General features: G+C 44.6%; 1 protein-coding gene across 2 annotated transcripts in view; it reads left to right on the top strand.

Annotated features, from left to right (window-relative positions):
• The window catches only part of COL5A1 (collagen type V alpha 1 chain), a 224,990-nt gene that overhangs the window by 173,182 nt on the left and 25,174 nt on the right, over positions 1–26,634 (top strand). For both annotated transcript variants that reach the window (XM_067471818.1, XM_067471817.1), the window contains exons 35-63: positions 499–543; positions 1,957–2,010; positions 2,135–2,188; positions 4,604–4,657; positions 5,938–6,045; positions 6,201–6,290; positions 6,410–6,463; positions 7,644–7,751; positions 10,593–10,700; positions 12,620–12,673; positions 14,357–14,410; positions 16,360–16,467; positions 16,641–16,694; positions 16,888–16,995; positions 17,317–17,370; positions 17,507–17,614; positions 18,215–18,268; positions 18,609–18,662; positions 19,919–19,972; positions 20,375–20,428; positions 20,523–20,630; positions 21,269–21,322; positions 21,584–21,637; positions 21,949–22,056; positions 24,007–24,060; positions 24,545–24,580; positions 25,275–25,328; positions 25,421–25,682; positions 25,870–25,982. In XM_067471818.1, the coding sequence (XP_067327919.1) occupies positions 499–543; positions 1,957–2,010; positions 2,135–2,188; positions 4,604–4,657; positions 5,938–6,045; positions 6,201–6,290; positions 6,410–6,463; positions 7,644–7,751; positions 10,593–10,700; positions 12,620–12,673; positions 14,357–14,410; positions 16,360–16,467; positions 16,641–16,694; positions 16,888–16,995; positions 17,317–17,370; positions 17,507–17,614; positions 18,215–18,268; positions 18,609–18,662; positions 19,919–19,972; positions 20,375–20,428; positions 20,523–20,630; positions 21,269–21,322; positions 21,584–21,637; positions 21,949–22,056; positions 24,007–24,060; positions 24,545–24,580; positions 25,275–25,328; positions 25,421–25,682; positions 25,870–25,982 (2,274 nt within the window). The remainder of the gene's footprint in view (positions 1–498; positions 544–1,956; positions 2,011–2,134; positions 2,189–4,603; positions 4,658–5,937; positions 6,046–6,200; positions 6,291–6,409; positions 6,464–7,643; positions 7,752–10,592; positions 10,701–12,619; positions 12,674–14,356; positions 14,411–16,359; positions 16,468–16,640; positions 16,695–16,887; positions 16,996–17,316; positions 17,371–17,506; positions 17,615–18,214; positions 18,269–18,608; positions 18,663–19,918; positions 19,973–20,374; positions 20,429–20,522; positions 20,631–21,268; positions 21,323–21,583; positions 21,638–21,948; positions 22,057–24,006; positions 24,061–24,544; positions 24,581–25,274; positions 25,329–25,420; positions 25,683–25,869; positions 25,983–26,634) is intronic.

Here is a 26,634-nt window from a genome sequence, read left to right as displayed (position 1 = left end):
GGGCTCCTGACAGGTCTATGAAGACAGTTCGTGTAATCTGCTGCCTTTCAAAACCGTCTTCTATGTGCCAAGTCAGGTTCAACACTTGTGATGTGCAGCTTTTGCCTTTCCTGAAGCCAGCCATCTTAACTACCATTTTAGGATGTGGTTCATCACAAATTGTCTTCCCAAAGGAAGCAATGAGTCGAGATGTTCTTCCACTTGTGAAAACTGTGCTATTTTTCAAGTCTATTTGCACTTCTGGGCTTATTCAGCACACAGTGTTCCCTACACAGAAAACAATATATATTTTGACCAGGAAATAAGTGTGTTTTGAATGTTTCAAGGAAGATCCCCAGTGATAGCGTTTTCTGTGCAGAAACGAATGTCCAAAATTCTGAAATCCAAAAGCTGAAAATGCCCAGACATAGATATGCTTTTGTTGATGGTAACACCTTAGGGATATTGCTAATGTATTATTTTAATATTCTCTTTTTCCCCCTCCTTTTTCCTTTTTAGGGGAATTCTGGTGGTGACGGCCCCCCGGGACCACCAGGAGAAAGGGTAAGATGAAACTATATGGCTTGAACATTGAACATGGGACATTCTTGGTAGTGATATTGGCAGCGGTTCCATCTGAACATGAGGAAGAACTTCCTGACTGTGAGAGCCGTTCAGCAGTGGAACTCTCTGCCCTAGAGTGTGGTGGAGGCTCCTTCTTTGGAAGCTTTTAAACAGAGGCTGGATGGCCATCTGTCAGGGGTGATTTGAATGCAATATTCCTGCTTCTTGGCAGGGGGTTGGACTGGATGACCCATGAGATCTCTTCCAACTCTATGATTCTATGGTTAAGCCATTGAACTGTTGAATCTGCTGACCTAAAGGTTGGCAGTTCAAAGAGACAGGTCAGGGTGATCTCCCGCTGTTAGCCCCAGCTCCTGCCAACCTAGCAGTTCGAAATCATACAAATGTGAGTAGTTCAATAGGTACCGCTTCGGCGGGAAGGTAATAAAAGCTATCATACTAGCAACACGACCAGGAGGTGTCTACGGACAACAGGCTCCTTGGATTGGAAATGGAACCCATGACCAGAGTTGAGCACCACCTCCAGAAAGCCAGAAATGAAAGGGGAAGCCTTTACCTTTGTATGTCATTGTTGCTTCATTATATTAAAAGCATTGAATAGGAGCCCCCGGTAGCGCAGTGGGTTAAACCACTGAGCTGCTGAACTTGCAGATCGAAAGGTCACAGGTTTGAATCTGGGGAGCGGGGGGAGCACCTCCTGTTAGCCCCAGCTTCTGCCAAACTAGCAGTTCGAAAAATGCAAATGTGAGTAGTTCAATAGGTACAGCTTTGGTGGGAAGGTAATAAAAGTTATCATACTGGCAACACGACCAGGAGGTGTCTATGGACAACAGGCTCCTCGGATTGGAAATGGAACAAGAGCACTTCCCCGTGATCAGAGTTGAGCACCAACCTCCAGAAAGCTGGAAATGAAAGGGGAAGCCTTTACCTTTGTATGTCATTGTTGTTTCATTGTATTAAAGGCATTGAATAGGAACCCCCGGTAGAGCAGTGGGTTAAACCACTGAGCTGCTGAACTTGCAGATCGAAAGGTCACAGGTTTGAATCTGGGGAGCGGGGTGAGTTCCTGCTGTTAGCCCAGCTTCTGCCAACCTAGCAGTTCAAAAACATGCAATTGTGAGTAGATCGACTATATGAGCTGTTCAACAGTGGAACTCTCTGTTCTGGAGTGTGCTGGAGGGTTCTTCTTTGGAGGCTTTTAAACAGAGGCTAGATGGCCATCTGTTGGGGGTGCTTTCAATGCAATTTTCCGGCTTCTTGGTAGAATAGGGTTAGACTGGATGGCCCATGAGGTCTCTTTGAACTCGATGATTCTAAGTAGTTGTTATACTTCAGAAACTTCAGAAAAATTGTGTTGCATGGTGTAATACCTCTTCTTTCTTTTCTTTCAAGGGTCCTCCAGGGACCCAAGGACCTACTGGATTTCCCGGACCAAAAGGCCCTCCAGTAAGTATAATTTTTCAATATTTAATCATTTATTGTTTTATACATAGTATTGGCTATAATCTCTTTCCAAAACAGATTTTAAAAATCCAACTAAAACTGATCGAAAACCGTTTGTTTTTTGTAGGGTCCACCAGGAAAAGATGGGCTTCCAGGCCATCCTGGGCAGAGAGGTGAAACGGTAAGTATCGTGAGATCTTCCAATGGTGGTCTTCACTTTGCAGTTCAGGACTGTAGCCATCAACTACCTTGTAAAACATTGTAAAACTCAGGCATTGGTTGGCTGAGCTATTTATCGGCTGAGTTCAGTGCTCTTTGGAGAAGGGTGAACTACAATTCCCATATGCCAAAGTCAATCATGGCCAAACTCAACCTGCATGTGCAGTTGGCCATGTTGGGTCTGTGTGCCAAGTTTGATCGAGATCCAATGCTAGGTTCAAGGCTCTCTGGATAAGGGTGAACCACAACTCCCATATGCCAAGGGAATTACCTCCTAACCCATCTGTATGAACAGTGGACCATGTTGGGTCTGCGTGCCAAGTTTGGTCCAGATCCCTCATGCGTGAGGGTCACAGTGGAGGTAACTGAAGGTACTGCAAATCTGGCTGGGTTCAAGGCTCTCTGGATAAGGGTGAACCACAACTCCCATATGCCAAGGGAATCATCTAACCCCATCCGTATGAACAGTGGGCCATGTTGGGTCTGCGTGCAAAGTTTGGTCCAGATCCCTCATACGTGAGGGTCGCAGTGGAGGTAACTGAAGGTACTGCAAATCCTGCTGGGTTCAAGGCTCTCTGGATAAGGGTGAACCACAACTCCCATATAACAAGGGAATCACCCCCTAACTCCATCTGTATGAATAGTGGGCCATGTTGGGTCTGTGTGCCAAGTCTGGTCCAGATCTGTCATGCATGGGGGTTGCAGTGGAAGTGACTGAAAGTACTGCAAATACCATCATCCATGGTCAGTCCTCCTCCAAACCACACCAGGATGTACGATGGGTCATGGGGGGGGAGGTGTCTGTATGCCAAGTTTGGTCCAGGTCCGTCATTCGTGGGGGTCACAGTGGTCTGTGGGAGCTGAATTGGATGAAGGTACTACAAATCCAATCATCCATGCTCCAACCTTCTCCAAACAGTACCTGGACATAAAGTGGGCCATGTTGGGTCTGTGTGCCAAGTTTGGTCCAGATCCCTCATGCGGGGAGGTCACAGTAGAAGTGACTGAAGGTACTGCAAATACCATCATCCATGGTCAGTCCTCCTCCAAACCATCCCAGAATGTACAATGGGTCATGTGGGGGGAGGTGTCTGCCAAGTTTGGTCACGGTCCATCATTTGTGGGGGGGGGGGTCACAGTGGTCTGTGGGAGCTAAATTGGGTGAAGGTACTACAAATCCAATCATTCGTGCTCCAACCTATGTCAAATAGTACCTTGACATAAAGTGGGCCACGTTGAGTCTGCGTACCAAGTTTGGTCCAGATCCGTCATGATGGGGGTTGCAGTAGAAGTGACTGAAGGTACTGCAAATCCCATCATCCATGGTCACTCTTCTCCCAAACTACACTAGTATGTACAGTGGGTCATGAGCAGGTTTGTGTGCCAAGTTTGGTCCAGGTCTGTCATTCGCTGGGGTCGCAGTGGTCTGTTGGAGCTGAATTGGGTGAAGATACTACAAATCCATTCATCCGGGGTCCAACCTTCCCCAAACAATACCTGGTCATAAAGTGGGCCATGAGGGGTCTGTGTGCCAAGTTTGGTCCAGGTCCATCATTTGTGGGGGTTGCAGTGGTCTGTTGGAGCTGAATTGGGTGAAGGTACTACAAATCCAACCTTCCCCAAATATTACCTGAACATAAATTGGCCATAGGGGATCTGTGTGCCAAGTTTGGTCCAGGTCCGTCATACATGGGGGTCACAGTGGTCTGTGGGAGCTGAATTGGGTGAAGGTACTACAAATCCAATCATCCAACCTTCCCCAAACATTACCTGGACATAAAGTGAGCCATAGGGGATCGGTGTGCCAAGTTTGATCCAAGTCCATCATTCATGGGAGTCTCAGTGGCCTGTGGAAGTGGCAATCAATCAGAAAGCTGCCACATACCTACACACATACAAACACTGTATGTGTGTGTATGTGTGTGTGGCATTTTGATGCAAATGAAATATTCAGGTAACAAATTTCACTGTACAAAAAACTAAACTCGGTGGGAAGGAAAGACACAAAATTGAAATACAGAAGATTTATATCCTTATGTCAATGATTGGGAATTGATGGCACGAAAATTGCCTTCTCGCTCACCAGGGAAAACATTTCTCTGAGCCGTAGTACAACCCGTCAGATCCCTTTGCTTCTTTCACCCATCCAACAGAAAGCATCATGTCGTCTCCAATCTCCTTCATGTTTGCTCTCCTGCGAATATTCAGATAGCTCGCTCTCTCCTCTTGCGTTGTCCGCTGGGATTCCTCTCGTTCCTTCCCCGATGATAAGCCCTCTTATCGCCAGAGCGGCTTGTTAAGTCAGCCGGATCATTCGAGAGGGTACAATGAAGCGTTTTGCGTGCATCCGAAATGACAATATCTTGTCTTTCCACAGGGTTTCCAAGGGAAGACAGGACCCCCTGGACCTCCCGGAGTTGTGGGTCCTCAGGTGAGCCCCCCAAAGGATACCCGGATTTTGGAGGGGATGGAGAGTCATCCAATTATCTAGACATTTTGGGGTTCTCTTGCCAAATAAGTGACAAAATAAATTCTGTTTCATGGGGTAAATAGTAGATTTGTGCGTCTGATGCGGAAATACACTTGATTCGGATCTAGTTTGGATGTTTAGCACTTCCAACCCAATTTGATCCAAATTTTTAAGAATTTGGATCAAAAGGAGCCTGTGATTCTTACGTTTCGGATATTTTTCGGATGTAGCTGTGACGGAGCTAAAATTCACAGGGCAACCAAGCCCTGCTGAGAGGCGAGGCCAAACGTGTTGGCATGCCTCTCCAGCCAATCAGGGCTGACGGAGGAGGGAGGGAGAAGCAGAGCGTTAAAAAGTGCCTGCTTACTCCCCTCCCCCTCCCCAATATTAAGAATTTGGATCAAAAGGAGCCTGTGATTCTTAAGTTTCGGATATATTTCAGATGTAGCTGTGACGGAGCTAAAATTCACAGGGCAACCAAGCCCTGCTGAGAGGCGAGGCCAAACCTGTTGGCATGCCTCTCCGGCCAATCAGGGTTGACAGAGGAGGGAGGGAGAAGCAGAGATCGCTAAAAATGTTATTTGTAAGAACTTTGAAAATTTGCCAAAAATCCATGGATAAGTCAAATGTTCTGAAATTTGGTGAGCTAACAGTGGTATATGTGTTCTACCACTGTAGCAAGTTTCATCAGAATAGCTCAAAAAATGAGGGAGAGAGAAGCTCCTCAAATTTCCCCACTGATAGTAATATTTTCCTTAATGCACATGTGCAACCGCCATTAACAAAGTACTTACAAAGATTCGGAAGTTTCATAAAGTTTCGAAATTTTTACTCTCAAAATTTGGAAAAGATTTTAGAAACAAAGTGTCAGCACCCCCTACTTTTGAATACAGTTTAGAACCAATTTTTTTGGATCTCAATGTTCAATGAGAAGCCAGGTTTCTTGTATGTTTCTGCAAAAATGTTTAGAGTGCCTTGTAGGTCTAAATATGCACAGACTACATTATCATCAGCATATTGGAGTTCTACAACAGATGTTGTGGAGACTAAACTATAGAAGGACAGAATCACTCAAAGAAGCTCTGCATTGTTTGCGTTGTTTGTAAGACATGGAGATTGTGACCAGGGCTCTTGGCGAGGTCTCATTCATAGGGTTGGCCGGGATGGCTCCTCTATGATTCTATGAAGTATGTGGAAGATCTGAGAGTCTTTTTGGTACACTGTCTTGTCTTCTCTTAAAGGGTCCTACTGGAGAAACCGGTCCAATGGGAGAACGTGGCCACCCTGGCCCTCCTGGGCCCCCAGGTGAGCAAGGACTTCCTGGGCTGGCTGGAAAGGAAGGAACAAAGGTAGGTCTGGTTTGCTTGACGTTCCCTTAGGAATCCTAAGACCTATTCTGTGATTTGGGTTGGGGCAAGGAGACCAAAGTGACTGTGTTACGTAGTAGTGAAGAAACAAAACAGAGATGTCTTTTCCATTCTGAACCATGGACCTTTCCTTGCAGGGTGATCCAGGACCTGCTGGTCTTCCTGGGAAAGATGGTCCAGCTGGTTTGAGAGGCTTCCCTGGAGACCGAGGCCTTCCTGGTCCAATTGTAAGTTGAGGCATTTCTCTGTGGGAGGTCAAGGATCAATCCTCTTCTCTTGGTCTACTACCTAGTTTGTGAGTAATGGATGACCTATTCTTCTTCCTCTTTCATCTTGTTGTCCACAGGGTCCTGTTGGGCTGAAGGGCAATGAAGGACCACCAGGTCCTCCTGGACCAGCTGTAAGTATAAATGTTCTCTAGACCCTAAGTGACAAAATGTATGGAAAGTTGTGGCCACTTTTCTGTTCAAAGCAAGCACTCAAAGCTAGGAGACAACCAGTGTAACTTCTGAAGGGCCTCATTTCATTATTATGTACCAATGTTGATACTTGACTCCCATCTCCAAGGTATCTCATTATATGCATGTCTGTATTCAGTAATCTGAAATGCAAAATACTTCTGGTCCCAAGCATTTTGAAGAAGGGATACGCCATCTATACTGCCATGCATAGACTTATGGTTGCCCCATCAATGTCTTTTAGTTTTCTTAGGCATGGATGGTATCTCCAGTTCCTTCCTCCAAATTATATTCTACAATGGCGTTCATGTCTTTCTTAGGAGGCTTAGGTCTTCAACCTTCTTGTTGTCCTCTCTATTCAGGGTTCTCCTGGTGAACGAGGTCCTACTTTCTTAGTAGGCTTAGGTCTTCAACCTTCTTGTTGTCCTCTCTATTCAGGGTTCTCCTGGTGAACGAGGTCCTGCTTTCTTAGTAGGCTTAGGTCGTCAACCTTTTGGTTGTCCTCTCTATTCAGGGTTCTCCTGGTGAACAAGATCCTGCTTTCTTAGTAGGCTTGGGTCTTCAACTTTCTTGTTGTTCTCTCTATTCAGGGTTCTCCTGGTGAACTAGATCCTGCTTTCTTAGTAGACTTGGGTCTTCAACTTTCTTGTTGTCATCTATATTCAGGGTTCTCCTGGTGAACAAGATCCAGCTTTCTTAGTAGGCTTGGGTCTTCAACTTTCTTGTTGTCCTCTCTATTCTGGGTTCTCCTGGTGAACGAGGTCCTGCTTTCTTAGTAGGCTTAGGTCATCAACCTTTTGGTTGTCCTCTCTATTCAGGGTTCTCCTGGTGAACAAGATCCTGCTTTCTTAGTAGGCTTGGGTCTTCAACTTTCTTGTTGTTCTCTCTATTCAGGGTTCTCCTGGTGAACTAGATCCTGCTTTCTTAGTAGGCTTGGGTCTTCAACTTTCTTGTTGTCCTCTATATTCAGGGTTCTCCTGGTGAACAAGATCCTGCTTTCTTAGTAGGCTTGGGTCTTCAACTTTCTTGTTGTCCTCTCTATTCTGGGTTCTCCTGGTGAATGAGGCCCTGCTTTCTTAGTAGGCTTACGTCTTCAACTTTCTTGTTGTCCTCTCTATTCAGGGTTCTCCTGGTGAACGAGGTCCTGCTGGAGCTGCTGGTCCAATCGGTCTACCAGGAAGGCCTGGACCCCAAGGCCCACCAGGTCCTGCTGGTGAGAAAGGAGCCCCGGTAAGTCTTTTATCCGGATATCAGAAGATTGAATTGCCATCTTGGAAAAGAAGATAATTTCCTATTTTCAAAATGGCAACAACGGTAGGGTCAACAGACGAACCAACAAGCCTGGGCTGTCCCAACTTAGCTTCCAGGACCAAGTAGAATCAGATGCCTTCAGCTTGCCCATTAATCCCAATGATTTCATAGGGTTTTCTTGGGTAATGAATATTCAGATGTGGTTTTGACAGCCCTTTCTTCTGAACCCTATGGTCTCCCAGCCAAGTGTTGACTAGGGTTGACCCAGCTCGGCATCCAAGACCAGGTGAGATCTGGTGCTTTGAGTCATTATTAACAACTGATATAAGAACATAATCAGAGTTCAATTTCACAACGAATGTGAAAGACACAATCCAAAACAGAGAATGCATGGAAGAAGAAGAAAACATTATTCCTCTCTTTGGCCCAAATTGCTTTCCAGTTTGCCCTCAGAACGATTGCCCTCAAAAGCGGATGAGCTTGATAGCTTTGCATTACACAAAGATGTCTCCACTGATATGAATCTCTGTTATTTGAGGCCCTTGTCTCCCTCCTCCTGCCCAAGACTTTTTGAAAGATGGCATCTGAGCCTGCATCTCCTCTCCAAGCTCCATCACCAACTCCCACACTGAAGTATTTATATTTGATGTGTTTGGAGGAAGCTGAAATGCGTTGTTTATCTGACACCTAATTGGTTGCTGCGCCAAACGCGTTGCCTTGGATGCGAGCAGAAATCGAAGTGGTACTTCTGGGAAGAAACAAACCTTCAGCCCACATGGGCAGGAGGGGAAAAAAAAGATGAAGAAGAAAAGTGAAATCTCTTTTCTTCTCCAATCCTGACCCTCAGGCATTGAATTGTTGAAGCAGTTGCCCATCAAAAGCAAACTTTTGGAAGTATTTCTTTACCCGTCTCATATAAGAATGATAAGAAAGAGGCATTTGTAACCATGCAAAAGCAAGAGCTGCTGCTTCGTGTCTACTTGTTGTGTGCCTTCAAGCCATTACTAACTTGTGGAGACCTTACGGTGAACCCATCATTGGGTTTTCTCGGCAAGATGCAAAGAACGGCTTTCCATTGCGTTCCTCTGAGGCTGGGATAGTGTGGTTTGCCCAACATCATCCATGTCTAGCTGTTGCGTGCCTTCAAGCCATTACCAACTTGTGGAGACCTTTCGGTGAAGCCATCACTGGGTCTTCTTGGCAAGATGCATTACTCTGAGGCTGGAATAGTGTGACTTCCCCAACATCATCCATGTCTAGCTGTTGCGTGCCTTCAAGCCATTACCAACTTGTGGAGACCTTACGGTGAACCCATCACTGGGTCTTCTTGGCAAGATGCATTACTCTGAGGCTGGGATAGTGTGACTTGCCCAACATCATCCATGTCTAGCTGTTGTGTGCTTTCAAGCCATTACCAACTAGTGGAGACCTTACGGTGAACCCATCATTGGGTTTTCTTGGCAAGATGCAAAGAAAGGCTTTCCATTGTGTTCCTCTGAGGCTGGGATAGTGTGGCTTGCCCAACATCATCCACGTCTAGCTGTTGTGTGCCTTCAAGCCATTACCAACTTGTGGAGATCTTATGGTGAACCCATCACTGGGTCTTCTTGGCAAGATGCATTACTCTGAGGGAGATAGTGTGACTTGCCCAGCATCATCCATGTCTAGCTATTGCGTGCCTTCAAGCCATTACCAACTTGTGGAGACCTTATGGTGAACCCATCACTGGGTCTTCTTGGCAAGATGCATTACTCTGAGGCTGGGATAGTGTGACTTCCCCAACATCATCCAGTGGGTTTCCATGACTGAGTGAGATTTCAAAGTCTGCCATTCCATCACACTGGTTTTTGGAGATTTCAAGTCACAAAATCCTCCCAAATTGCCGAATGGGGGAATGTTGTGAGCTGTGGTTCTGGACCCTCCTTCTAAGGAGAAACATCTTTCAGAGAAGGTTGATATTAGAATTTGTCAGCTAGATGGAATTGCTAGTTTACCAGGTTGGGCCAGAAAGATCTTAAAAGGTCCTGAACCTTAGATGACTCCAATAACCATGTGGTCCTCAAAGGTGTTTCTGTGGCCCTGGACCATCCTTCTAAGGAGGAACATCTCTCAACATCTCTCAGAGAAGAAGATTGATGTTAGAATTTGCCAGCTAACTAGAATTGCTAGTTTACCAGGCTGGGCCAAAATTTATCTAAAGGGATCCTGAACCTTAGTTGACTCCCATAACCATGTGACCCTCAGAGATGGTTCTGTGGCCCTGGAACCTTCTTCTAAGGAGGAACATCTCTCAACAGCTTTCTATCCAATTGACCATGATCTCTTTCTGGGTTGTCTCGCAGGGATGGGACTGGGAGGTACTGTCTTACAATGGCTTTGGTCCTTCCTGGAGGGCCATACCCAGAAAGTAGTGCTGGGGAACTCCTGCTTGAACCCCTGGCTGTTGTCCTGTGGGGTTCCTCGGGGTTCCATTTTGTTTTCCATCATGCTGTTTAACATGGACATGAAACCACTGGGAGAGGTTATCCTGAGTTTTGGAGTACGGGGCCATGGATATGCGGATGACACCCAACTCTACTACTCCTTCCCACATAAAGCCAAGGAAGCTGTCCTGACCCTAAACCAGTGCCTGTCATCAGTAATGGACTGGATGAAGGCAAACAGATTGAAACCTAATCCAGACAACACAGAGGTGGTCCTGGTCAATTGAAAGGCAGTTCAGAGAATAGAGATCTAGCCTGTGCTCATGTGTTGCATGATACTTGAGAGCAATCTGTTCATGAATGTATTAAAGTAATGATTTATTTCCTGCTTTTTCAGGGTGAGAAAGGTCCTCAAGGTCCAGCAGGTCGTGATGGTATCCAAGGACCAGTAGGTCTCCCAGGACCTGCAGGTCCTGTTGGCCCTCCAGGTGAAGATGGAGACAAGGTAGGAGAACCTTCATTTAGGTCAGTGCTTCCCAAACTATGGTTCGTGGACCACCAGTGGTCTACAAGAACTAAAATATGGTCTGTGGCCTCACCATTACTACACTGTTGCAACGAGAGTGATGAGAGTGATGAGGTTTTGCAACGAACCCCTCTTACAGTACCAAGGCTTAGAATCATAGAGTTGGAAGAGACCTTGTGGACCATCCAGTCCAACCCCATTATGCCAAGAAGCAGGACAATAACATTCAAAGCACCCTAAAAGATGGCTATCCAGCCTGTTAAAAAGTATCTAAAGAAGGAGCCTCCATCACACATCGGGGCAGAGAGTTCCACTTTCTGACTGCTCTCACAGTCAGGAAGTTCTTCCTAAAGTTCAGGTAGAATCTCCTTTCCTGTAGTTTGAAGCCATTGTTCTGTAGCAGAAAAAATATTAAATATGGTTCTCTGTGGGTGAGCAGATGGCGACTACTGGATGGCATATGTTCTGTATCAGATACTAGAGCTGATATGGTCTATCCAATGGAATGTTCTGAATCAGTGCGCCAAATAACCAAACTGAATCTAACCAAAAACTGATACGTAACCCTTTTGCTACTACTGTTGGAGAGTGGTCCCTGGTCAAAGAGGTCCCTGGTCAAAGTGGTCCCTGGTCAAAGAGGTCCCTGGTCAAAGAGGTCCCTGGTCAAAGAGGTCCCTGGTCAAAGAGGTCCCTGGTCAAAGTGGTCCCTGGTCAAGTGGTCTCTGGTCAAAGAGGTCCCTGGTCAAGTGTTCCCTGGTCAAAGAGGTCCTTGGTCAAAGAGGTCCCTGGTCAAATTGGTTCATGGTCAAAAAAAGGCTGGGAACCACTGATGTAGATAGGCATTTCAGTGAAGAGACCTCCTTCTTACTTTATGGAGTAGGTATGAAAGGAATAGTCAAAGAGGAGAGATCAAGAATGCTCTTCTTGACTCTTGAGAAACTTTAAGAGGAATCCTCTAGAAGACAATACATTTGGGGTTCATGTACAATGTACAATGTACAATACATTTGGGGTTCATGTACAACCGCATAGAGTCACCTGTCTGGGCTGAAATATGCGGTATAGAAATAAAGCAAATAAATAATGTAAAACAAATGCCGTTTGACATTACTTAACTGCCACAGCTCAATATAATTATGGTGATTTGGGCGTTGGAGAGATGTTTTGGAGTTATCCACCACAAATGGTGACTTGCAGCAATGGAGATTGATTAAATTGGGGCAATCGCCCCAATTTTGAGGGAGGCAAGCGTGTAAAGACCACCTTGCCCACCATTTCCCCACTCTGTTACAGACTATGCTGACTTATGTGGGCCAAGTATCCGACCCAATACAAAGCAGCTTTGTGTGTTCTTCAAAGTATAAATTCCTTGCCTGGCATTGATGGGGTGAGACACAGAATCCCGCTGAGAAATTTCCCTTCATATCAAAAAATGCTTTCGATTTTCCTCCGGATTCCCCCGAGTCCCCAGCTTTGCCTTGAAATTTCGCCTTAGGCAGAATTTGACACGTCGACGTTGAGTATTCTTTGCTCGCCTTTCTCCCTTCTCCCAAGTCAACTGGGCTAACTACAAAAAATATATACAAAATTGTGAAGGCTTCTAATCAGTTAGAGAACCGAAAGAACGCCCTTCAGCCAAATTCTGACCAAACGTGGCATGAGGAAACTCAGCTTTGATCACCAGGCGTTTTTGGAGTGTAGGAACACGATGTTTTGGAAAGGAAGAGAAGAGGAAGATGCATTTGCTGAATTATTCACATTGCTAATTGGTATCGTTATAGCATTTGTGGAGTCAGAAGAGATTTTAGCTCAAGTCCAAGGAAAGTAGGACACATGGAAGCTCTCGTGGAGTGGTTGTTGTGTATCTGTATGTATAATGATGTTTTCCTGTTTGCTAGGGTGAAATTGGTGAACCCGGACAGAAGGGAAGCAAAGGGGACAAAGGTGAACAGGTGAGTATTGATTTGTATTTTTCGTGAGTTGCTCTGTTTCCATCCCTTTGGATATGTGTCAGGACCCAGAAGCCTTATTTAGAGCCAAGCACAAGATAAGAGTACAAAACACAGCTTTAGTAAACAAAAATAGTCTTTCAAAGCACTTAACTTCAGTGCAAAGGATCCCAGGAGTAAATTGGCATCAAAAACAAAGCGATACCAGAAACAAAAATATAACCCGGATTATAGCGCTGCCTTATAATCCGGATTAAACTCAAAGTTAAGCAATTCGCTTGAAAGTTGCTAGAGCACAAAAACACAGTCATAGTGTTATAAAGCTAAAATTTAGGGGTCTTTGCCAGGAGGCAGAGACCAATTAGACTCCTCAAAGAGTTCTTTTTTCCCTGGCGAGACAGAGAAGCATCCCATATTTTTCCCTGATTTCCCAATGAAAAGTTTAACCAGTTGAAGAAAGGCCATCAAAGTTTATTGCGATTTAGCTGAAACAGATGCAAAGCTGCAATCATTTGCCAGCAGAGCATGAGGGGAATACACCAATGCAGTCATATTTATAGCAAATTCAAAGTTGCAGAGTTCAAACTCCCCGCCCCGGCTTCCCTGTTGTTCCCTGCCATGATTGGGTAATGGGCTCCAGTGGTCCGTAGGAACCAACGAGGAGACCTCTGCCACCTGGTGGCGACAGCCAATCAGGAGAGATGGAGGCGGGATGAGGGAGCACAAAGGAATCTGGGAAAGGGGTAAACAAAGGAATGCCATGTGCTCTCTGAGACAAAGAGCCAACATGTGTCCTGATCCTTCCTGGCTGTGAGACAGGACAACAATGATGGCAGCCTGAGGTTAATGCTAAGTAAACAAAAGCAGAGGGGAAGGTTTCCCCTTATCTTACAGAAACTTTTGTCAAACAATTGTAGCAGAATTCAAAAAAGCCACCAAAGGGAGTCTATGGCATTCCACTGGGTCAAGACGCAAAGCCCTGCAGCGCTGGGATGGAAGCTGGTCCCACAGTCCTTGGAAAACTACAGCTCTCGAGAGAGAGGCGGAGACCCCAAGGTCTAGCCATTCCCAAAGTTTCATGGGGTCCTCATTGTGGGTTGATGATTACAGATGTCTCTTATTTGTTGCACACGGGTCCAATCTAATTCCTCCTGCTCCATATCACTCCCAGACCCAGAACTCCTTTCAAATCCCAGGAAATCCTCTTCGTCTATTGGTGCACTAAGTATTTCCCGGATGCGCTTCCTTTGTAATTCCCCTTCAGACTCCAGGTCACCAGCAGACCTCTTTACACCTCTGCTCTCCTCCCCATCCCCCATTTCGCAATCTGAGAAGCCTTGAAACGTATCAGTATCACTTGGGGCCATAATGATTTCCCTAATGCGCTTTCGCTGTTGTTCTCCCTCTGACTCCTGAGCAGACCTTTTCTCCCTGCTACCAGGAGTAGCGTGAACTACAACAATATGTCTCTTAGGACATTGGAGGCAAGACTCATCATCCCAGCTTCCTCCACCATTTACCCAATGTTTCCGTTTCCTCCATCCTACCCCTAAATATGCATTTTCCTAATAGAAATTGGAATATTAGTACCAACCAGAGTAAGTCCATTGAAGCAAACGTCCAGTATTTGTGCATTGTATTTCTTTCTATATCCATACCACTCAAGGTATCTCTGTTTCTTATCAGGGTCCGCCAGGTCCTACAGGTCCACAAGGTCAGATCGGCCAACCAGGCCCAGCGGTAAGTACGCATTCAACTGCTAATCATCTAATATTTTTAGTATTTATACAAGCCTATGGAAAGCTGGAGACAAGGTTTAACTAAGGCCATAAATCTATATTTATGAACGAAGTGGATTCCTAGAGTTATTGAAGGAATCAGAGAACCAATATGGTGTAGTAGCTTGGTACCATTTCCTATCCATGAAACTCATCTATATAAATATCAATGTAATGTTCGTTTGTGGGACTGACATAACTCAAAAACCAGTGGACGAATTGACACGAAATTTGGACACTACACCCCTAACAGACCAAGGAGTAATCATCACACCTCCCAAAAAATAGTGGAAAGGACTTAAAAACCCCAAAATAGCTAAATAAATATACAGCACATGTACGAAAATGACAGCTCCCAGAATCCCGTAAAGTAGGCCCTTTAGGGGAGGAGGATGATCCAAATGTACTGCTTCCAAGCTGCAAACTTGCTTCTCTTTGGATTTCTTTGAGAGCATAGTTCCTATTTCCTATTCCTAGACTGCAACTCCCAGTAGTCCTCCAGATAGATAAATTAGATAGAGATAGGTAGGTAGATAGATCGATCGATCAGGGGGACTGCTGGGAGCTGCAGTCCAAGAATAGGTAGAGAAGGAAGAAAGGAGAGAAAGAAAAAGGGAGGGGAAGGAAGGAAAGAGATAAGTAAGGAAGGAAGGAAGGAAGGAAGGAAGGAAGGAAGGAAGGAGAAAGAAAGAGAGAGAAAGAGAAAGAGAGAGAAAGAGAAAGAGAGAAAGAGAGAGAGAGAGAGAGAGAGAGAGAGAGAGAGAAAGAAAGGAGAGAAAGAAAAAAGGAGGGGAAGGAAGGAAAGAGGTAGAGAAGGAAGGAAGGAAGGAAGGAGGGAGAAAGAGAGAGAAAGAGAGAGAGAGAAAGAGAGAGAAAGAGAGAAAGAGAGAGAAAGAGAGAGAAAGAGAGAGAGAGGGAGGGGGAGAGAGAGAGAGAGAGAGAGAGAGAGAGAGAGGGAAGGTTGGCCACAGCAACGCCTGGCGGGTACAGCTAGTTGAATCATAAAACCATATAATTAGAAGAGTCCCCCATAGCCATCCAATCCAACCCATTCTTCCGTGGAGGAAGACACAATCCAAGTACTCCCAAACGATGGCCATCCAGCCTCTCTTCAAGGACTTTCAGTGAAGGAGTGTCACGATGCCAGGGCTCTGCCTTATTCAGGTAGAGATGAACCAAACAAACTCCCAGTTTGTGCTAAACAATTTAATTAAAACAGCACTTACTTTCTGGCTGTTTTAAAAGTCCAAAACATAAAACATAAAGATAGCACTCAGCCACAGAATATAAAACAAAACTGACAGCAAACGCTGTTGCAGGTTCAACATAACACCGTAGTCAAAAGGTTCAATCAGTGGTCAAACGCAGAGAGTTCAATGAGCAAAGTCCAGGGCTTAAGAGTCTATACCATAGTCAAAAGCCAGTCCAAAGATTCAAGGCTCCAGGGTTCGCAGGGTTCAAGAGACAGGTCAGGATACCAAAAATCCACAAACCTGGGGGAAAACCAGCAGCATCTACCACCAAAATAAAACAAATACTAGGCTAGCTCATTATATACAGAAACACCCATCTGCAACTTATCTCTTGCATACCTCCACCCTTAATTGCTTTCACCCATGAACTCTTACTTACAGATTACTCAGCCCTTTAGAACTTAGACTTATATTAACCCTTCCATCACCAACTGCTAGGCCTACCACCACCAACCACAATCAACTGCAGGACATGATAAATGACAAGGAGACATTACATTCCCATTGATCCTATCCATGGGAGGTCCCAGAACTGAGTCTTCACAAAAGCCAGAAGGTCCATTTCTCACCTTCCCATCTGTGACATTCATAGAAGCTTCTCAGGTTTATAGGGGGGAAAATGTGTAGATTTTCATTGTATTTATTCCTTCCTTCCAAGGGAGCCGACGGAGAGCCAGGCCCTCGAGGACAACAAGGTCTCTTTGGTCAGAAAGGCGACGAAGGATCTAGAGGATTCCCTGGACCTCCAGGGCCAGTCGGACTGCAGGTAATCCCCACACACTACACTACATATCCAGTCCACAACCTCCTTGACCATCTCCCCTTAACTAAAGGTTGTAACTGTGATATCACAATACATGTCATGTAAATGATAGCTTAGTAACCATTCTAAATATATGCATATTACTAAGAGTAAGGCTTTTCTTGTTTTCCCTACAGGGTTTACCTGGACCTCCTGGTGAAAAGGGAGAAACGGGTGATGTTGGCCAAATGGTAAGATGTTTCAAATATATGTATATACTATATTTTACATTAGAATATTGCAGTTTCAACATGTATTGATAAATCTACGCAAGCTTATGCTTTCACTCGGTTAGTCTCTGAGATACTAGAAGACCTCTTTGAATGTGCATCTGGATGAAAGAGTTTATTGGTCAACTAATGGAATGCCTTCTTCTCCTCACAGGGTCCACCAGGGCCACCAGGGCCCCGAGGTCCATCTGGGGCCCCTGGAGCTGATGGGCCACAAGGTCCACCAGGTGGGATTGGGAATCCTGGAGCAGTCGGTGAGAAGGTAACCATCTCCTGGAGACCTCATCTATGAAGAAACAAATGCATTGGTCATAGAATCATAGAGTTGGAGGAGACCACAAGTCTCAGAAATCATTTGAGTCTCAAAAATAGGTCTTGTTTACCCCTCATTCACTCATCCATCCCCCTGAAGGAGGATGTTGTACTGTGTCATGTTGGATAGATTTGGGTACTGGGTCATGTTGGAACATGTACTGGGTCATGTTGGAACATGTACTGGGTCATGTTGGAACATGTACTGGGTCATGTTGAATAGGTCCAAAAAAGATAAACATATTTCCTTCTTGTGTCCTGCTATTTACAGGGTGAACCTGGAGAATCTGGAGAACCTGGTCTACCTGGAGATGGTGGACCTCCTGTAAGTATGGATCTTGAAAACAGGGGTGGGAATAACGGAACCCATGGGTTGTATCCACCAACCCTTTTGGCAAACATTTGGGATTGGTGCTATTGTAAGAAGTCTTCTAATGTGATCTCTCACCTTCTATTGACAGGGTCCTAAAGGAGAGAGAGGAGAAAAGGGAGAAGCTGGTCCTTCTGGGGCCGCTGGTCCTCCTGGCCCCAAAGGACCTCCAGGTGATGACGGTCCAAAAGGTAGCCCTGTAAGTAGCCTTCACTTATATTTCAATGCCTTAGATTAGAAGAGTGTTTTCCAAATCCTAAATAACACCAGAAGGTTGAGGTTGACCTCCATTGTGTTGAGGACCTCTCATCTCCCAACATTAAGCCACTTCATATAGCTCTACACCAGAGAGTCATGGCACACTCTTGAGTCCCATGTCCGATATCCTATTGTTACTCCTAACTACAGTAGACCCATTGATTCCTTTAGATTTGCCTTTGTGTTGACCCAATTGGATCTACTCTGATGTTTGGAAATTGACCATAAAGTGGGCAACTATCCCAGTCTCACCCAGAGAAGAGAACATATTTGACAGTGAATATTATCATTGGAGTGGGGAAAGTGGTCATCATGTGACCCTTGAACCCCTGAAACGTGACCAGATAGGACATGACATCACTTCCATGGTAGTGATGTGTAACCTCTACAAATTGTAGGAAGCAGTGGCATGCCATTCTCCCTCCGACTGCCCACCCCAGTTTACATCCTTACCTGAATGTCCACTCTGTCTTCAAAATGAAATATTCCCAATAAGTATTTGTGTGAGTAATGTTTTTTCCCATTCCATTCATCTTTGTAGGGTCCAGTTGGCTTCCCTGGTGACCCAGGTCCTCCGGGTGAACCTGGTCCAGCTGTAAGTACCAATCAATGCAACTAATGGTTACTTTGTATTGTCAAAGGTGAAACGTCAGGAGAGAATGCCTCTAGACCATGGCCATATAGCCCGAAAAAACCTACAACAACCTAATAGTTACTTTCTTCTTGTTTCCACTCTGAAAGTACAGTCAACTCTCCATTTCCATGCCATTTTGAGCCCAAGGATTCAACCAACCAGTGACACTATTTTGCTCTGCCATTGACTTGAGCATCCATGGATTTTAGTATCCATGGGGTTGTCAAGATGTTCCTCAGAAGCAACATATGTGGAGGTGGATATGGACTGTGTGAAGATGGTCTTCTCTCTTTTCCCTCAGGGTCAAGATGGTCCACCAGGTGATAAAGGTGATGATGGTGAATCTGGACAGACGGTGAGTTCATTTCAATTTCCCTCAAAGCTTTGGCAATAAGGACGTTCCTCCATTTCCTGGAATCTCTCTGATGATTTCCTCTGTGTTTGGTCTTTTTGGTGACTGCCCCCCAAAATCCAATAATGGCATTGCTTATGGTGTCTTTCTGTCAGGACCCAGAAGCCTTAAGCAATGCCAGACACAAAATAAAGGTTCAAACACAGCTTTATTGCATACAAATGGACCAAAAATGCACTTAACTTCAGTGCTAAGGGTCTCAGGAGTGATTTGGCATCAAAAAGAAGTCGTTACAAGAAACAAAAATATAATCTGGATTATAATGCTGCCTTATAATCCGGGTTAAACAAAAACTGAAGCAAACTGCTTGAAAATCGAAATGGTATCAAAACACAGTCACAGAAGCAGGAAAAACGTGGTTTCAAAACTATGTTTCAGTCACAAAGATATTAAAGTTCAAAGTCCAGAAAAGCCAAGAGCGTAGTCAAACCGGTCCATGGTCAATCCGTTGGTAAACAAGGCTGGAATGCTGGAATCACGAGGGAACAGGAGTACAGGAACACACAAAGCTGTAGCCCAGGACCCAAGGTTGGAAGTTGGCAGAACAAAGAATTATGTCGTATAAAGACACTTTGCCTTCTGCGGAGTATAGTCCAAACGGAACCCCCTTTTATCTCAAAGTTCTTCCTCAGAGCTTGATGAGCTCCCCACCCTCTCGTCCTCACTCTCAGCTGCCCCCAAACCTGCAGCTGAGTGCCCATCCCTCCACCTCTGCCAACGATTGTCAGGGTTCAGATCCTGCCAAGAATCCCCTGGCTGCCAATCCCCAGTGAACCCCTCAAACTCCTCACTAGAGGTGGGTTGGTTACAGATGTCCCTTATGTGTTGCACACGGGTCCAATCTAATTCCTCCCCTTCTTCCATATCACTCCCAGACCCAGAACTCCTTTCAAACCCAAGGAAATCTTCATCCTCTGTTGGTGCACAAAGTATTTCCCGAATACGCTTCCTTTGTAATTCCCCCTCGGACTCTGGCTCACGAGCAGCCCTTTTTACACCTCTGCTTACTTCCCCATCCCCCATCTCACAATCGGAGAAGCCTGGAAACGTGTCAGTATCACTTGGAGCCATAATGATTTCCCTAATGCGCTGATGCTGCTGTTCTCCCTCCGACTCCAAAGTAGACCTGTTCTCCCTGCTACCAGGAGTAGCAACTCGACCAACACGCTGAACTACAACACTTTCTCTCTTCTATTCAGGGCTCTCCTGGTCCAACTGGAGAACCTGGTCCTTCCGGCCCACCAGGGAAAAGAGTAAGTTATATTTGTGCTTAAAATAATTTTGCATCCTGTAATGATCACCGATTTTTAATCTGCTCTAGCTGTGACTTTTGGTTTTGTCATTCCGGAGAGGGAGGTTCATTCCCATCTTGTTTTCTCTTCCTGTAACCGAACAGCATTGAAATGCAATCAGAGGTCATTATCATCTCCTCTTGGGTTCAGCAGCCTCAATGTTTCCTATCTAGCGTGGGAGTATTTATGCCGTTCATTGCAGATGCAAGTTCTTCAAATCATCAACGAGAACAAGGAGAGAATTCCAATCATACAGAACAAGAGCTAGATTCTGAAAACTGAAATATTCCAAAATTGTCCCCCAGGTTCCTCAGATAGTGACATTGTTATTTCTCCTTTTTCTCTTCCCTCTTCTTGTTTCAGGGCCCACCTGGACCAGCAGGTCCTGAAGGCCGACAAGGAGAAAAAGGTGCCAAGGTAACACATTTTGGACACGAAGAAAGTCAACTTGTTTTGGGTTTAGGTCTCCGTTTTCCATAACCTTTCTTTCTCGGTCGCTTATCATTTCCAGGGTGAAGGTGGCTTGGAAGGTCCTCCTGGAAAGACAGGTCCAGTTGGACCTCAGGGACCTCCAGGGAAACCTGGTCCAGATGGCCTTCGGGGAATACCCGGCCCAGTTGTGAGTATTTGTGCAACTCAATAACACAAGGTCCTTGTAAAATAAACCAACTCTTCCATCAACCAGATATTGTCATGTTGTCCTATCAGTTGTAGTTGTAGAGCTCAAAGAAGTTTCATAGAATCATAGAATCAAAGTGTTGGAAGAGACCTCATGGGCCATCCAGTCCAACCCCATTCTGCCAAGAAGCAGGAATATTGCATTCAAATCACCCCTGACAGATGGCCATCCAGCCTCTGTTTAAAAGCTTCCAAAGAAGGATCCTCCACCACACTTCTGGGCAGAGAGTTCCACTGCTGAACGGCTCTCACAGTCAGGAAGTTCTTCCTCATGTTCAGATGGAATCTCCTTTCATTGTTAGACCTTTCCAAGCTCCAATATAGTTTGGGTTGTTTTTATTGCTTGTACCTGCCCCACAACTGTCCAGAAGTTGAAATCCTCAGATTCACCACTGAGAATGGGCTGAGACTGGTAGCTAGCTTTATGTAGAGCCATTGATTTATTGGGTGAGAAACATCTCATAGTTACTTCTCCCCTTTATTTTATGATAGTCAATCTTAAGCTCTTGAATTGAGACAGCAAAAAATATAATAGAATGATAATACATTGGTGCCAAATCACTAATTATTATTTTGCAGGGCGAACAAGGACTTCCTGGTTCACCAGGGCCAGATGGACCTCCAGGCCCAATGGTAGGTACTTTGTTTATTCATACTGGGACACAATACACCCATCTGCATGCTCTCTAAACCATCAGCCCTTGTCCTGAGGTCCATAACTTTGTTTTGAATGGGAAGAATATCCCACTTTTGCATGCAAAATGCATACAGTTTTGTGTACAATTATTATGTAGCACAGTGTTTGGACCTAAGAAGTTTGAAAGGGTGAGGGTGGGGGAGTATCAAATACAAAATTAACTTCAATGCCATGTTATATTTGTTTTTCTTCCAAAGGGCCCACCTGGTTTACCCGGACTGAAAGGAGATTCGGGTCCAAAGGGAGAAAAGGTGAGAATTCTGCATAAGAACGCAGATGGGTAACTTCCAAAATCAGACCTCAAAATAAGAGATGAGTAACTGGTACATGAGTAAGAGATGAGAATTAGGTCCTGATCACTGACCTAATTCTTCATTTCTCCTTCATAAGAGGCAGGAGATACATAAGCGGCCAGATTATCTGTGCAGAAAATGCGATCTTATATGGGGGAGGGGAACCCCCGTGTGAATCTTGTGCAGAACACATTCTTAAGTAGGGACCATGACTTCTGGTTTTGCGTGTTTCATCTTGAAATGTTGTCTTCATTTTCCTTATTTTTAAGGGACATCCAGGTCTGATTGGCCTGATTGGGCCTCCTGGCGAGCAAGGAGAGAAGGGAGACCGCGGCCTCCCAGGTCCTCAAGGTGGATCAGGAGCTAAAGGAGAACAGGTAGGCCACCAGAGAACATCCGTGACAAATTTCTTCAATGGTTCTTCAATGTTCCGTTCAATCACGGGAACCTTGTCACTGTTGATATTTGCCATCAAGTCTCCACCAACTTAGGTGAGATACCTCCATTTGTCCTCGTCAACAACTGCCTTGCTCAGGTCTTGCAGGCTCAAAGATGTGACTTCCTTGATTGTCAATACATCTGTAGGTAGTATTCCTATTATCCTAACCAGCCATGATCATATTTTTCCCAATTAGTAATGTCTTCTCCTGAATAATCATCTTGGTGTCCAGTGAAAACTCAGTATAGAGTTGGTCCTGGATACAATGATGGTCCATGGCATACATATTTATTTATTTGTTTGTTTGTTTGTTTGTTTACGGTATTTCTATTCCGCCCTTCTCACCCTGCAAGGGACTCAGGGTGGATTACAATGTACATATACATGGCAAACATTCAATGCCATAGACACAACATATATAGACAGACACAGAGGCAATTTAACATTCCAACTTTTTCATGAGGGTATTCTGGCCACCAGGGGAGCTGTTGCTGCCCCATCCATTTGTGACACTGATGAAGTACTTCCTCATTCATTGCAGGCTTGCTGGAAGTTTTTATGGCATTGTAAATTAGTTAAATTAGCCTCCCCGCGTAGACGGTACCTAAATTTCCTACTTGACAGATGCAACTGTTTTTCGGGCTGTAAAGGTCAACAGCAAGCTATTGGTCGGACACTCACTCCGACTCGGGCTGGCTTCAAACTCATTGTTGCAACTCAGGGTAGTTTTCACCTTGCTCCCAAACACCACCACACCAAACCTGTAGATTTTGTAGTTTATTGAAGAAAAGGCAAAGTCAAAACATAGTATTATTGTGTTATGGTGCATTGTTTTTATTGTTTACTGATATTGTTTTATTGTTTGATTTGCTTTAAGTTATGTGTTTTTGTTACGCTGTTGTTTTATTGAGGCATTGTGTAAGCCACATCGAGTCCTTCAGGAGATGCTAGCGGGGTACAAATAATGATAATAATAATAATAATAATAATAATAATAATAATAATAATAATAGAGATGCAAAGTTCCATAAGGCTTAAATGCAAAGACACAGTTCCCAAGATCCAAAGGCAAAAACATGAAACATAATCCTTTAAGCAATGGACAAACAATAGTCAATGGAAAACAGTTGAATACAAGACCCAAAATCCCAGACTCAGGAAGCCAGAAGCGTGCTGCTTAAAGCCAAGGTTAATCCATAGAAGCTTGCATGGAAAGAGCTACGTTGAACTGACAACCCCTGTGTGTCAGCGAGAAGGCTAAATACCCTTTGCAGACATGAACGTATTGCGATGACCTTTGGCAGACTTGGCTTCTCGCTTGCTAGCCAAGCGAGAGCTTCTCCGGACCCTTAATTGCAGACGATCTTGCCTGCTCATTAATTCATTATCTTCAAGGCTCTCTAACCCCTTATCTTGTTCCCATGGGAAGGGAAAGGAGGCAAAGACATCTCCACCTGGCCATGTGGGAATTCGCTCTCGTTATCAGTCTCACTAACATTCTTTTCCCCTGAGAACTGACTTGCTGTTTCCCCTTCAGCAGCCTCACCGTCAACCCTGTCTGAAGCATGTACAGAAAACTGTAACCCATCATCCTCCTCATCATCTTGTAGGAACTCTGGCTCACAAAACCCACAGGGCTCAGCTTCGGACTCAGAGTCAAACTGAGTCACAACACTCATGACCTTTTGGTCAGAAGTAATCTTCATGCATAGAACTTTCATCCAGTGCCACATTTCAAATTATTGCCTTCCTCTTTCCATGGACATATACGACCTATTTCCATGTAAAGGAGAACAAATCTATAGTGTGTGTGTGTGTATATATATATAAGTAGAAACCCATGTTGTGCTTCAATCAACTCCTTTGTTTTTTCTATGTCTTCTCATAGGGTATTTCAGGTCCTTCTGGTCCAATTGGTCCACCTGGTCCACCAGGATTACCGGTAAGTAGCAAAAAGGCAAATCCTCGAAGGCTGGAAATGAGGGCTCATTTTGGATGGGAAAAAGTGGCAGAACCATCTCGCTGGATTTTATGACGCTCTCCTTTTTTGCAGTTGTTGCAAAGAGCAGTCATGAAACTCCTACTTCTCCGTGTCTTTCTCGGGTCTTGCTAGGCCTGCTCTCAGCTTCATCACCCATTAACATCTTGAAGGGAAACATGTATCATTTTGCATTTTCGCCATTCCAGAAAGATAAATAGGTTGACTTTTCAGAATGCAAGCAATCCTTCATTTTTAGAATGCTAAATAGATGCATTTATCTTACTTTACGTTGTGCTTAATACTCGAAGACGGGCGAAATGGACTCATACTTCCATTGGCTTGGGATTTGCATGAATGTTTACTTTATGATGAGTTTCTTGTAATCAATAGTTGGCATGAATATCTCTGATACTTTTATTTGAGCTTGTTTTTGCTCTTGTTCCAGGGTCCTCCCGGTCCAAAAGGTGCTAAAGGATCTTCGGTGAGTGCAGGCACCAAAATTGTAAAAAATGGTGACGTTTCTATTAACAGGAATGCAAATAACACCATAATTTCTAGACTGTTTATAAACTATAGCAATGGGATGGGTGTGTTCTAGTCATATTCCTCTTTTCCCCCATGTTCTTCCTCTTTGGCCAGCATCTTCAACAAATGCCTCCATATTTCCATGATGGACCTCATCATGACCATCTTCTCTTTGAAGAAGGAATTCAAATGCTCTTGGCTTTTGATGTCCTTCTCAACGACGCCATCTTGTTTCTGAATCCACCCTCAAAATTTCCCATACAATACATCTTTGTGTAAAATACACCCTACGAATTTTCCATATCATACATCTTGGTGTAAAAACAGTTCTTCGAACCTTGGTGGCCAAAATCCTATTGTCAGCCCCAACTAATTTGAATTTGTTGAGACAGCTGGGTCTTCTTGTAAGCTGACTTAACATAAAATGAGCGATTCGATGGGAGTAACCAAGATAATTTTGACTAATATTTGTGGATTTTTGCCACAATTGGGAAGGAGAACATCATGGCATTTTTGACTCCTGTAGGATCAAATAGTGGGTAATAGTTTTTCAGTGGGAAGTGTTGTTGAGAACTTTTGTGAACTTTCCTTACCTATCTAATGGAGTTTGCCTACCTAGAGATAACAGGTTTTCATGTCATTGTTTCCAGGGTCCGACAGGTGCAAAGGGTGAAATGGGCCATCCTGGACTACCAGGACCTCCTGTGAGTATGACTTTGTGGGTTTTGACCCTTTCCCTTGTGTAGACTCATGTATAGCATTTCTCAAACCCAACTGCTGTCCTTCATCATCCAAGGGACCTCCTGGAGAAGTGATCCAACCGTTACCCATCCAGTCATCGAAGCGTACCCGAAGAAACATTGATGCCAGCCAGTTGGTGGACGATGCTCCCAACACGGACAACTACATGGATTATGCCGATGGTATGGAGGAAATCTTTGGCTCGCTAAACTCTTTGAAACTGGAAATTGAGCAGATGAAACATCCCTTGGGCACCCAGCACAACCCGGCGCGTACCTGCAAAGACCTCCAGCTTTGTCATCCCGACTTCCCCGATGGTAGGTAGTCATTGTTCATTCAAGGAAGGGGAGGGAATTGTGTAGGAACCAAAAGGTTGTGTCATAAAACATCTAAATCCAGGTTCCAACTTGATGATACCCAACAAATCAGGAAGAACATCTTGAATACCAGAATTGTAACTAGTATTCCCTAGTCTAACAACAACATTTGGTCTCCTGACTTCAGGTGAATACTGGGTGGATCCAAACCAAGGCTGTTCCAGGGATTCCTTCAAAGTTTACTGTAACTTTACAGCTGGTGGCGAAACTTGCATTTTCCCTGATAAGAAATCTGAAGGAGTAAGTAATTCTTTTATTTCTGCCACAAGTGAAGTTTGAAGGCCTTTTCTCATGTCACATCTTCACTTCTAGGTCTTCAGCTCTATAATTTGAACCTTCTTAACCAAGATAATTTTGAATGTTATGTTCTAGATCTATATAGTGACTTTAGGAGGCCCTCAAGGACCATCTAGATCTATATAGTGACTTTAGGAGTCCCTCAATGACCATCTAGATCTATATAGTGACTTTAGGGGGCCCTCAAGGACCATCTAGATCTATATAGTGACGTCAGGAGGCCCTCAATGACCATCTAGATCTATATAGTGACTTTAGGAGGCCCTCAAGGACCATCTAGATCTATATAGTGACTTTAGGAGGCCCTCAAGGACCATCTAGATCTATATAGTGACTTTAGGAGGCCCTCAAGGACCATCTAGATCTATATAGTGGTCTTAGGAGGCCCTCAATGACCTTCTAGACCAGTGGTTCTCAACCTGTGGGTCCCCAGATGTTTAGGCCTTCAACTCCCAGATTTTCTAACAGCTGGTAAACTGGCTGTGATTTCTGGGAGCTGTAGGTCAAAACACCTGGAGACCCACAGGTCGAGAACCACTGAACTAGACCCTCAAGATGACCTGATGACCATAAACAGGTCAATACAAGGAGCTTG

The sequence above is a fragment of the Anolis sagrei genome, chromosome 11, assembly GCF_037176765.1.
Source record: "Anolis sagrei isolate rAnoSag1 chromosome 11, rAnoSag1.mat, whole genome shotgun sequence".
Classification (NCBI taxonomy): Eukaryota; Metazoa; Chordata; class Lepidosauria; order Squamata; family Dactyloidae; genus Anolis; species Anolis sagrei.
Note: the sequence above shows the minus strand (reverse complement) of the source record. Positions and strands in the feature narration are given on the sequence as shown.